At 39.1% G+C, this 13,215-nt stretch overlaps 1 protein-coding gene across 1 annotated transcript in view; it reads left to right on the forward strand.

Moving 5' to 3' along the window:
• The window catches only part of CACNA2D3 (calcium voltage-gated channel auxiliary subunit alpha2delta 3), a 455,579-nt gene that overhangs the window by 212,369 nt on the left and 229,995 nt on the right, over nt 1-13,215 (forward strand). The window contains exon 11 of the mRNA XM_035558456.2: nt 3,686-3,799. Within this exon, the coding sequence (XP_035414349.1) occupies nt 3,686-3,799 (114 nt within the window). The remainder of the gene's footprint in view (nt 1-3,685; nt 3,800-13,215) is intronic.

Below are 13,215 nucleotides of genomic sequence, written 5' to 3' on the forward strand. Positions count from 1 at the left end.
ATTTGATGCCAAATTACTGGGTTGAAATGTATGGACTATGTTTTCTAGATGACCAGTTATGATGAGAATGTAGTTCCATGCATATTTAGGCATTCTTGTTGGGACTACAGATAGAGACTAATCTCTTCTGAGATGGTTATCATGGTGACAGTCCAGCTGGTGTTAGTTAATATTGTGTAATGTTAATATTAGTGATGGACATGTCCAAGTAATCCTCTATATTTCTTTTTAACAACAGCTTGTCCTTGACAGAGATTCACACTTCATATCCAGTAAAACATGATGGATCATGCTTACATGTATGCTCAGATCTCTTAAAGCTGGGAAAATGACTGTTTCAATTTAGACTATAATAAGGAATATAATAGGTTCAAGCATTCTTGCAGGTATACTTCCAGAATACACAGTATAAAAAATATTTTTTTATTATATACAGGCATATCAAAAGGTCTCTGAGAGTTTCTATTACGCAGCCTAGCACAGAAATAAAAGCTATCCTTAAAACAATGTAGCTAACCATTTTCTACTTTGTGTACAGCATGTGACCTTTATATGCCAGAAATTGGTTCTTCTGAATTACAGCTTAGTTAAGGATGTCTAGTGTACATTTAAAAGAAAGAAAAAATGCAGGTGGGGGAAGGTGCACATATGGAGGAAGAAAAGGAAAAGGAAAAAAAAAAAAAAAAAGCTTAGTGGAGGAAGAAAATGAAAAGGAAAAAAAAACAGCTTTGTCTTAGTGGAGGAAGAAAAAAGAAAAAAAAAGCTTTGTCTTAGATAGTCATATTGAGATTCTAGCTGGATTTTTAGAATGGTTCAGAGGTTACAGTAATTAAACTCAGATAATTTTGTCTTGCAATTACCTGCATTTCAAATTCAGTGTTTGCCTAGGTTGTTAAGACCTGAAGATGTTGATACTGTTCTTTGAAAAGCATGTTTAAAATCCACTTTCACATTCTTTCCAACCATTGATTTATGCAGTGTTCATTAGTTGCTGTAAGAACATAGAAGTGCTTGGTACAGTACTTAGGCACCTACTATGTCATGTGATGACTGCAATTATCTCTTTTGGCGACAAATGTGGTCTTTGCAGTGATTACCTTTAAAAAAAAAATCATAGCCAATTAAATAAAATTCTGTGACATTTCAAAGACTGTTAATCACAACCAAATGCTCTAAACGTCAGGATGCATTGAAATTTTTGCTGCTAACTGATGAATCATTGAGTTAATTGTAGTTCATCATAAGTCCCTTGTCATTGTTATTATTATGGAAAACCCTTTCATCACTCTTGCTATTCAATAAAATTAAAGTTCTAGACAAATATGAGAAGATATTACTCATCAAAGCATTTGAATTTAATCTCATTCTTCAAAATATTCAAACAGATAACTATGTAGAATAATGCGGATGCATACAGATTAATGTTTTAAACTAAATAAATGAAGGCATTCCTTCTTCATTAATTTCCCTGTTACTATAACTTGCTTCTTTCAAAGTGTGTTGTCCATATGAAGACTAGAGAAGGGCTTTATCAGGGACAGACTTGTCTCTGGTCCTTCAGACCTCCTCCAGTCAGGGAGGAAAAGGGGTAATGGCTTTACACTAAAAGAGGGTAGATTTAGATTAGATCTGAGGAAGAAACTGTTTACTATGAGGGTGGTGAGGCACTGCAACAGGTTGCCCAGAAAAGTTGTTGATGCCCCATCCCTGGAGGGGTTCAAGGTCAGGCTGGACAGGGTTTTGGGCAACCTGATCTAGCAAGAAGTGTCCCTGCTTATGGCAGAGGGATTGGAACTAGATGGTGTTTAAGGTCCCTGCAAACCCAAACCATTCTGTTTGAATATATCTCTTGACTACATAACTTCATCTTTATGAGGAAAGACATTTAAGATCATACTAATTAAGGAATCCCACTTTAATAGTTTTGTGTGTGGGTAAGACTGGAAAAACAGGCATGACTGAAGAATTTTAAGGATAAATTACTTTGCCGGTATCACAGACAGCTTTCTCACAGGCAGTGACCTATCTAGCTAATTCACTGTAAAGCCCTGAGTAATGTGGGCTTTCTAGGTAATGTGTTTCTGTAGCCAGAGCATGTTAGCTAATATTCGCATTTGATCAAAAGGTGATAAAGGTGGTTGTTGAATAATATTTGTGGATGGGATTGCTCATATGTAGAAAAGGAAGAAGAAAAGAGAACAGAGTTCTGCTGTAACCCACAATCCACTCCCTTTCCTACTACAAATAGGAAATTTGCATATTTACAAAGATGATATTTTTAGGAGTTAAGAACCTGTTTTTACAAAAAGGTTTTAAAAAGGTTTTATAGAGTTCTGGGAGGATCAACAAATAAGTGAGAGTAAGTAGACTTCAGAAAGCTTAAAGACAGTAGTCACTAGCCCAAATCAAACTAGAATACTCTGAATAAATAAATAAAATAAATTTGCTGAAAAAATTGTTGAATCCAGACTACCTTTTTTTTGAGGACTACTCAGCACAGATAGGCTGGTGAGGCAGAACAAGGTAGACAAGTAATTAATATTTGGCTTTCTCTGTACCAAGAGAAAAGTGGTAGGATAAGGACTTGAATAACTTAAAAGTTGGTAACATACCTGAAAACTATGTAGGAAGAGAATTGGAAGAGCAAAGGGAATTGTTCATTCATTATCATTGTATTCAAATTTTAGCCCAACCTATAAAAATAGAGTTGTGTGCAATGCTACAAGTTTCACTTTTTTTTTTTTTTTAATGTTCAGTACATAGCAGCTAAAATGGAAATAAATTGTAAACTTTTCCATTTTGTTGCTAATGCTAGATGTTTCACCCAAGTTCCTTAAATACATAAAATAACAGATCAACAAGAACCTATTCTGGAATAAGAATATATAGAGAAAAATGGATTTAGACTACTACTCAGATTCTGTTGCCAACTACAGAATCAAGAGGTCAAAACTTATGTTATGGCTCAGCCCAACTGTGACTGGCTCTTTGACCAGGAGAAAATCCTCTCTCAGTGCAGTGATGAAACATTCCTTGCATACTCCAAACTCCATACTTTCTGTCTAAGTACCTGTGCTCTAGTACTGTTCTTCAGCAACTTTAATTACATGTGCACATTCATTTTGAGGAATATGAGAATATGGGAGGCTTGGTCCCCTCAGATTAACATTTTATGAAAAATAATGTATGGAATGTAATCCTGAGTGAATACAAACGCCATATGAGTAGTTTTATGTCTCTAACTGGTGTATCCTCTGTAATTCACAGTAAAATTATCAGTCATTCATTGCTACTTCATTTTTTGTAGCTCGTACTTTTAAAATTATATCAGAACAGACCATATGTGTATGAATCAGTACATATCATTTATCTAAAATGGAAAAAGTATAGTTTTCCTTTCTTTTCTACTTAGACTTTTAATTTGAGGAGGTACTATATTTATCTATGTTTCAGTGTATTTTAAAAGCTGATAAAATGGGCATAGATAGCAAATCCTTGTTCTGTTACACAATTCAAGTTATAATTCAGTTAGAACGTATCTATAATAAAATGCTTTCAACCTGAGAGTTTTCCACCTACTTCTCAGCATGCTAGAGATTTGACAAGATCTGTGTTTATCCAGTGGGATGCCATCTACTTTCATCTAGTAGGAATGTTGTACCAAAATTAATGTTTCCTTTCACAGTTCAACCACACAGGACAAGGAAGTATTTGCAGCCAAGCCATAATGTTGATTACTGATGGAGCTGTGGACACATATGATACGATATTTGCAAAATATAATTGGCCAGACAGAAAAGTAAGTACGATATCACCTTTATTTAAAGGAAAACCCAAAGTTTCTTGTGCAATATAAAGTCTATGTGTACTAAAAAATCAGTTACAATCTTTCTAATGATCTAAAAATATTTTTTGATAACTGGATGTTTCACTAATGACAAAAATGTGATACGTGATATTGCTTGAGGATAGAGGTGGCTTTTTACTGTAGTAGCGAACTTAGGATAATAAGATATTAAGGAAATATTTCTCTCCAGGGTACATTTTTGTCCATTATATAATGCTTCCCATGTGGGACATCATTAAACATAAAAACCTTTTTCTTCTTTATCCCAAAATATTCATTAATAATTCAGTGCTTTTTGAAGCTAGAGAGGGGTGTGTACTCTATTGTGGATCATGAATAGTTTACCATGACTGGAGGAGGAGCAGATGTAGCACTAAGCGTTTTTTTCTCTTTCTTTGGTAGAGTGAGGGGTATACTTGGCTATTGGTGAAGTTTTATTAAAACTATATTTGATTCTATCAATCTGTATAAAGAAATTTGCACAGAATTTAATTACCTTGTTGTGACACATGTGGATGTTGTATAGCAATGCAGAAATGCCTTGAATTTTCCTGATGATAAATCTGCAGTGGTCCTTTTGTTTGAGTGTGAAATAATTTCTATCTATGCTTTAATATCTTCTGATTAAATAAATTTTGGATTAGTTATGATTATTTTTTTTGTAGCTTGAGATAGTGCCATGTTATATGCCTGTGGAAGGAGTAACAATGCTGTTCTAAGTGCAGTTTGAGCAAGTCATGTGTGCCGTGTGAGGTTTCAGTATTCTGTGGGAAAAAGTACTAGTTTTTTAGTCATGCTTATTATTCTTTCTTATTCTGTGTTTACTCTTCAAAATGTGTTATTCTTAAGGGGGTACAGCTTTAATTGATTTTGTTGTTGTTGTTGAGTAATTAGGTGTTCGGAAACTTAGGGCTTTATAATATATATTTGTTTGGTGTTTCCAGACTTATTTGGTAATATCAGTGACATACTTGGACTGTAGCTTGTTTTCCAGCTGTTTAAGTATTCAAAAGGGAACCTGTTTTTATCAGACAAGTTATATGTTACGTATTTCTTCTAAGTAAATGTGAGCAACTCCTTAATCAGGTGGACGAGTTTGTATAAATGCCTGGTAGTAACAGTCTTATAGCTCTTAAATCCTACTTTGAACTGTCCTTTGTATTCACATTTCTTTCTGAATGTTTTTTGAGATAAACAAGATAACTATAACCTGAATGTGAAAGTATTTTAATATCTGCTTATTGAGACACAAATGTTTATACACAACATAGGCAAACTTTTTTCCATTTTTTGTTTTGTTTTAAGTAGTTTACAGATTTTTGCATATACAAATTATATTTATACTTAATTCCCTATAGCAGCGATCTGAGAAGTGTTAATTTAACTATATGCTTCATTATTTCCTGTTAATAATTTCGCCAATTAAATTTTTTAATGGTACAAGATTTCCATTCTCAGATGATGTATGAAAAATTTTCATTTAAGGAATCTATAAATATCTCAACTTTAGTGAGCTTTTAAAGAAACTAAAGAAAGAATATAAGTAGTGTATATGTGGAATATGACTGAGCCTAAATTATCTTTGGGATTTGAATCCATATTTCTGGTGTCTTCCCCCCACCTGCTAATTTTATCTCCTTTTCAATTTTGATATGACTGAGTGACTTTGTGACTATTCCTCTGGAAAGATACCTTGACAGTGAAGTAAATAAAAAATAATAATGTTTTGTGGTCAGTCTTTAATCTCTTATTCACAGGGGTATTATCTAATATAAGTTCTTATGTCCTCAAATGTTTCATGGTAACGTTTTGCTACATCTAGCAAACACTGCATTTACAGGAATTTACAGATTCTCTTAGAAGGATTTGTCTCTTAAGAAACAAAAGAGAACACAGTGAAACTGTCTGTATCTTATGAAATCTATAAGGAGAGAATTCTCTGTAACAGTTGGCTGACTATTTTCACAAAACGATGTGATATATATATATATTCATATCCCATGTGGGAAGGTGTCCTGGTTTCAGTTAGGACAGAGTTAATTTTCCTCCTAGTAGCTGGTAGGGTGCTATGTTTTGGATTAGGATGAGGAGGGTGCTGATAACATGCTGATGTTTTAATTGTTGCAGAGCAGTGCTTACACCAAGCCAAGGACTTTTCAGCTTCTCGCTCTGTCCTGCCAGCGGGCAGGCTAGGGGTGCAGCAGGAGCTGGGAGGGGACAGACCCAGGACAGCTGACCCAAACCGGCCAAAGGGGTATTCCATACCATCTGACATCATGCTAAACAAAAGCCGGCTGCTTGGGGATAGGCTGGGCATTGGTCAGGGGGTGGTGAGCAATTACACTGTGCATCACTTGTTTCATACACATTATTAGTAGTAGTACTATTATTATTATTGTTGTTATTATTATTATTATTGTTATTATTATTTTCCTGTCTTAATAAACTGTCTTTATCTCAACTCACAGGCTTCACTTTCCCGTTTCTCTCCCCCATCCCAGAGACGGAGGGGGGGAGGGTGAGCGAACGGCTGTGTGGTGTTTAGCTGCTGGTTGGGTTAAACCACAACAGTCCTTTATATCCTGGCCACTTTTCTCATTCAGCAATATCTAAAGCCAGCTGAATGTCTTTCACTTCTGCAAACTGACTTGATTCACCTTCTCCCTAGCAGCTTCTGCAACTCGTCCTGTAGGACTCCATACAGCAGCTTTCCATCTCTGATGCTTTCCCACAATACGACAGGACCCATCAGTGAACAGGGCATATTTCTTCTCATTTTCTGGTAGCTTGTTGTACAGTGGGGCTTCTTCAGCATGGACCACCTCCTCTTCTGATGATATCCCGAAGTATTTGCCTTCTGGCCAGTCCATAATAAATTCCAAAATTCCTGGGCGACTGGGGTTTCCTATTCAAGCCCGCTGAGTAATCAGTGCAACCCACTTGCTCCATGTAGCATCAGTTGCATGATTTGTAGAGGGGACCCTTCCTTTGAACATCCAGCCCTGTACTGGCAGTCGGGGTGCCAGGAGGAGCTGCGCTTCAGTACCAACCACTTCCAAAGCAGATCGAACTCCTTCATATGCTGCCAATATCTCCTTTTCGGTTGGAGTGTAGCGGGCCTCAGATCCTCTGTATCCCCGACTCCAAAACCCCAGGGGTTGACCTCGAGTTTCCACAGGTTCTTTCTGCCAGAGGCTCCAGGTGGGGCCATTCTCCCCAGCTGTGGTGTAGAGCACATTCTTTACATCTGGTCCTGTTCGGACTGGCCCAAGGGCTACTGCATGAACTATTTCATGCTTAATTTGTTCAAGGGCTTGTCATTGCTCAGGGCCCCATTCAAAATCATTCTTCTTACGGGTTACTTGGTAGAGTGGGTTTACCATCAGACTGTAATTTGGAATGTGCATTCTCCAAAACCCCATGACACCTAGGAAAGTTTATGTTTCTTTTTTGCTAGTTGGTGGAGACATAGCTGTTATTTTGTTGATCACATCCATTGGGATTTGACGACATCCATCTTGCCATTTTATTCCTAAAAACTGGATCTCTCTTGCAGGTCCTTTATTTTGTTTTATGGCAAAACCGGCCTTCAGAAGGATTTGGACTGTTTTCTTCCCTTTCTCGAAAACTTCCTCTGCTGTGTCACCCCACACAATGATGTCATTGACATACTGCAGGTGTTCAGGAGCCTCCCCCTGCTCCAGCGCAGACTGGATCAGTCCATGGCAAATGGTAGGGCTGTGTTTCCACCCCTGGGGCAGCCGATTCCAAGTATATTGGACTCCCCTCCAAGTGAAAGCAAACTGTGGCCTGCACTCTGCTGCTAGAGGGATGGAGAAAAACGCATTAGCGATATGAGTTGTGGCGTACCACTTGGCTGCCTTTGATTCCAGTTCATACTGGAGTTCTAGCATGTTCTAGCACTGCAGCACTCAGTGGTGGCGTGACTTCGTTCAGGCCACGATAGTCCACTGTTAGTCTCCACTCACCATTAGACTTTCGCACTGGCCATATGGGACTATTAAAAGGTGAATGAGTCTTGCTGATCACTCCTTGGCTCTCCAGTTGATGAATTCGCTTATGGATGGGAATCAGGGAGTCTCGGTTGGTGCGATATTGCCGCCGGTGCACAGTTGTGGTAGTGATTGGCACTTGCTGTTCTTCAACTCTCAGCAACCCCACAACAGAAGGGTCCTCTGAGAGACCGGGCAAGGTAGACAACTGTTTAATGTCCTCTGTCTCTAAGGCAGCTATGCCAAAAGCCCAGCGGAACCCTTTTGGGTCCTTGAAATATCCTCTTCTAAGATAGTCTATGCCAAGGATGCACGGAGCATCCGGGCCAGTCACAATACAGTGCTTTTGCCACTCATTCCCACTTAGACTCACTTCAGCCTCCAATACAGTTAACTGCTGGGATCCCCCCGTCACCCCATAAATACAGATGGGCTCTGGCCCTTTATAGCTTGATGGCATTAGAGTACATTGTGCACTGGTGTCTACTAAAGCCTTATACTTCTGTGTGTCTGACGTGCCAGGCCATCGAATCCACACATTCCAATAAACTTGATTGTCCCTTTCCTCCCCCTGGCTGGAGGCAGGGCCCCTCTAGCCCTGGTCAGAATCTTCGTTTCTATGTTTAAAGGACTGCATGCTGGAAGTTGGAGCAGCAAACTTTTCAGAGAACCCCTTTTTCCCGATTGTTTTCTTTTGCAACTCACGTACCTGTGCCTCTAGGGTCGTGGTAGATTTTCCGTCCCATTTTCTCATGTCCTCTCCATGGTCACGTAGGTAAAACCACAGGGTGGCATGGGGTGTGTACCCTCTCTGTCATCTTCCTTGCACGGATGAACGCTTACTCCTAATAGCTGAGACACTGGTTTGTACAGGTGGGGAGGAAAATAATCTCTCTTCAAGTTGGTGGACCTTTTCAGAAAGTTTCTCCAAAGTATTCTCTTTTAGTTGATGGACGCTTTCAGAAAGTTTCTCCACAGCCGAGATGCAGGCCTGTAGGGAAGAGGAGAGACTTTCTTCATACTGCTGGAGTTGTTTAGCCACTTCATCCACTGTGGGTTCCTCATCCTCTTTCCAGGCCATTATTGCCAATGAGCTGGCATATGATGATGGTGCACTCCGTACAAACTTCCACCACATGGGTCATGTACACTTGACTTCATCTGGCTGGATCTGTGGATATTTGTCCGTTGTCTAGGTCCTCATAAATCACCTCCCATACGGCTAATTCCCTCAGGTACTGAATTCCCTTCTCCATAGTGGTCCACTTGCCTGGTAGACATACAAGTTGTTCCTTGAAGGGATACCTTTCCTTCACAGCTGACAGGAGACACCTCCAGAGGCTGTAAGCTCGTGCTCCATCTCCAGTTGCTTTGTCAATGCCTGCGTCTCTAGCAAGAGATTCCAGCCATCTGGCTTCCCTGCCTTCTAATTCCACACAATTGGCTCTGGTGTCCCAGCACTGGAGCAGCCAAGTGACAAGCTGCCCACCTATGCAGCAACCAAAATCTTTTCGCACATCTCGTAGCTCACGGAGGTATAGGTTTCAGGTAATTACTGTTGATTTTTCAACATCTTCATCCTCCTGCACCTCTGATGGCCCAGCCTCGTCTTCTCTATACCTAGACCTAGCAGAAGACTCTCTGTGTTCTAAACGACCTGAATCTCTATACCATTTTATCACCTTGTGTACAGGGGCAACTTGCACTGCTACAGCTCGTTTCTCTGACCCAGCCACAGGGCCTGCTACAGGGGTTGGAATACCCTCTGCAGGGGCAACTTGCACTGCTACAGCTCGTTTCTCTGACCCAGCCACAGGAGCTGGAGCGGCTGCAGGAGCTGGAGCGGCTGCAGGAGCTGGAGCGGCTGCGAGAGATGGAGCGGCTGCAGGGGCTGGAGCGGCTGCAGGGCCCATCGTAGGGGTTGGAGTGGCCGTTGGACCTGTCACAGGACTTGGAGTGGCCGCAGGGTCTGTCACCCTTTGATAGTAGCATCAATTGCAGCTTGATAGGCATAGGCCAGACCCCAGCATGCTACAGTGATTTGTGTCACTTTGGAACTGCCAGAGTCATGACACCCTTTTTTCAAGCATTCTACCAGTTTTTTAGGATTTTGCAGTTGTTCAGGGGTGAATTTCCAACACACTGGAGGTGCCCACTGCTCTAGAAACCTGCCCATATCCTCCCACACTCCCTGCCACTCACAACTATCCCGCCTCAGGACAGATCTCTGGATGAGATTCCTAAGTAGTTGTTTAACCTTAAACAAAACCTGAAGTGCATTCAGGAGACATAACAACAAGAACATGCTGGTCTGAGTATCCCAAGGATATTCAACATGGAGAACTACCCTAACTAGCTCGGAGGATAAGAGGGTGGTGAAGGAGAAAGGGAGAGTGAACAAGTATGAAAAGATATCTTCCCCTTTCCCCTCCACAGATTGGCTCCCTGACGAAAAAAGGCAATAGGTGTAATTGTTAATAGTTTTCGAGATATGGTTTCCAAAGTATAGAGTCGACGACAGTGCTGAGTACAAATACCAGGTTAGAGTCATGACCAGAAATCTCATCATTTCATAAGCCATTGTTACACCGCACAGTATAATAATGATCTTAAACCAGGGCCCGGAAAGGATAAACAGCACGACAGGGAGCACATACAGTAAGTAACGTGCTATAAAACTCAATTTGGAAAACAGGCACAGCAGACTTGAGATTAAAGCAATCAACATTGTGACTAGCAACTATTAAGCAGGTCTAATAGTTATACCAATTTTAGTTTAACACACTCTGGTCAGATCTGTCGTTATCTCAACCCTTTGTGCCCCACATTGGGCGCCAAAAAGGACTCTTGTGGTTTAACCCAACCAGCAGCTAAACACCACACAGCCGTTCGCTCACCCTCCCCCCTCCCTCTCTGGGATGGGGGAGAGAAACGGGAAAGTGAAGCCTGTGAGTTGAGATAAAGACAGTTTATTAAGACAGGAAAATAATAATAACAATAATAATAATAACAACAACAATAATAATAATAGTACTACTACTAATAATGTGTATGAAACAAGTGATGCACAGTGTAATTGCTCACCACCCCCTGACCAATGCCCAGCCTATCCCCAAGCAGCCGGCTTTTGTTTAGCATGATGTCAGATGGTATGGAATACCCCTTTGGCCGGTTTGGGTCAGCTGTCCTGGGTCTGTCCCCTCCCAGCTCCTGCTGCACCCCTAGCCTGCCCGCTGGCAGGACAGAGCGAGAAGCTGAAAAGTCCTTGGCTTGGTGTAAGCACTGCTCTGCAACAATTAAAACATCAGCATGTTATCAGCACCCTCCTCATCCTAATCCAAAACATAGCACCCTACCAGCTACTAGGAGGAAAATTAACTCTGTCCTAACTGAAACCAGGACAGAAGAAATGGCTATATCTGAGATAATAATTAGCATGACTATTGCAATGAGCAGTAGGAGGAATAACTTGCTAGAGATACTTTCTTCTGTGGAGGCCTAGCATGAAGGATTCTACCTTGTTTAGCAAGGACATAATGTTTAGGGAGCAGCTTTTACTTCATATATGTTATTCTATGCAATTCTTATAAAATATTTAATATATTATGCAGTTTTAAAAATTGCATATTAGGAAACGCAAAAAAAAATCAATTTATCATCTTTTACATCTTTCATACTGAAATATTTCAGGCTAAAAGATTTCTGTGTGCATGCTTCAATGCATTAGTTTTCAGTCTTTGTTGGCTTTGTTGTTTTAGAAAGGAAGAATTTTTGACAATGCAGTATCATAAATATTCTTAATGATAGTGTGCCTAAAAATTATCCATGCAGTGCACTTCACAATCCTCTGTTTTTGCACTGCACCATTTTTATACTACATTCTCTCCAAAGCCATCTAAAATATTTGTAAAGCATACCCCTGAACTGCTTAGTGTTTTTTCTCTCCAGCTTTTTTGTTCTCCATTCTACCTTACTTTGCCATCTTTCTTATCGTTTATGTTTTTCCTGTAACTTTGATACTCTGGTGGACAGTGATGGACAGAGTAATAGCTCTAATTCAGATAAGTTCAGATAAGTTTCTGTGTACCTCAATTACCCTGTCAGCAAAGTACTCATTTCAGTTGTATAATCTTAGATAATATTAAATAAGTCATCACTAGTTGCAGAAGAAATTTCTTGTTCTCTTATAGAAATGAAGAAATTCTATAACCAAAATTCTTCATATAGATGTGAAGGTTTTGCCAGTTTGTCAGTGGCAATCTCTAAAAGTGGGAAGTGAAAACATAGTCACCACGTAAATAGAAATTAATATTTTGTTCTTTTCCAAGACACATCTTTCTAAAAGGCATTGCATGTCATTGCAGATGTATCCTGTCTGACAACCGATAAAAAACAGCTTCTTTTTAATAATGTATTAGTGATAATATATTAAATAAAAATTGTGTTGTAATAGTTTGAATAACGTGACTCCACGTAAATTCCAAAAGTAGCTTAATTTAAGTGATTATTTTTATTTTGAGATATCAGCCTGATTTTGTGTAAGAGCTAAAGAATTATGTTATTGAAAGGCTATTCAGAATTATCTACTAGACTGTTTCCTCGAAAGAAGGAACATTTTCATTCTTTATTTTGTGAGCCTCTATCTCCCCATACTAGTCTAATTACGTATATATTTCAGTAGGTACTGTATTCTAAGCATGAAAGGAGGGTTTTTTGATTTTGTTTTGATTTTTTTTTTTTTTTGAGAGGAAGGGGGCAGGGAGGGAGACGAGAGAAGATACTGTTCCTTCAGATTTGCTCCCAGAAAGTACGTAGTAATTGTCTTTTCTTAAACAACGCAATCCTAATTCCTTTGTATTGGAAAATTCCAGGAAGATTAATCAAGCAAATCTTGATGAAATGCTCTAGCACATTATGATGAAATCAGAGATATTATCAAAGCTTACCAACTGAACATAAATAAATGTGGTATTGAAAGAAACTACTTAAATAATATTTAACATATTTTGACATTGTAAATATAGCAAGACTGTTCTTAGTAAGCTGTGATATTGCAAAGGAAAATAATCTAATAAATCCTTTTGTATTAGTGTGAGAAATGCCTTAAAAACCTTAGTGATATTAGAACCTCAAAATTTGCTGGATTTAGATTTGATTTCATAATATGCTGCGTTTGCAGGCAATAATAATCAATGTGAGGCTTTAATGTATACTTTCACATGATCAATTTTTATTGTGCATTTAGTTATACACCGTTATGTTCTCTTATAATACTTAAAAGTCATTACTGTTGCCTAGTTGTCATGTGGTCACTAAAGATCTTTATTTCAATTCACGTTACATTTTTATTTTATA

The sequence above is a fragment of the Cygnus atratus genome, chromosome 10, assembly GCF_013377495.2.
Source record: "Cygnus atratus isolate AKBS03 ecotype Queensland, Australia chromosome 10, CAtr_DNAZoo_HiC_assembly, whole genome shotgun sequence".
NCBI classification, from domain to species: domain Eukaryota; kingdom Metazoa; phylum Chordata; class Aves; order Anseriformes; family Anatidae; genus Cygnus; species Cygnus atratus.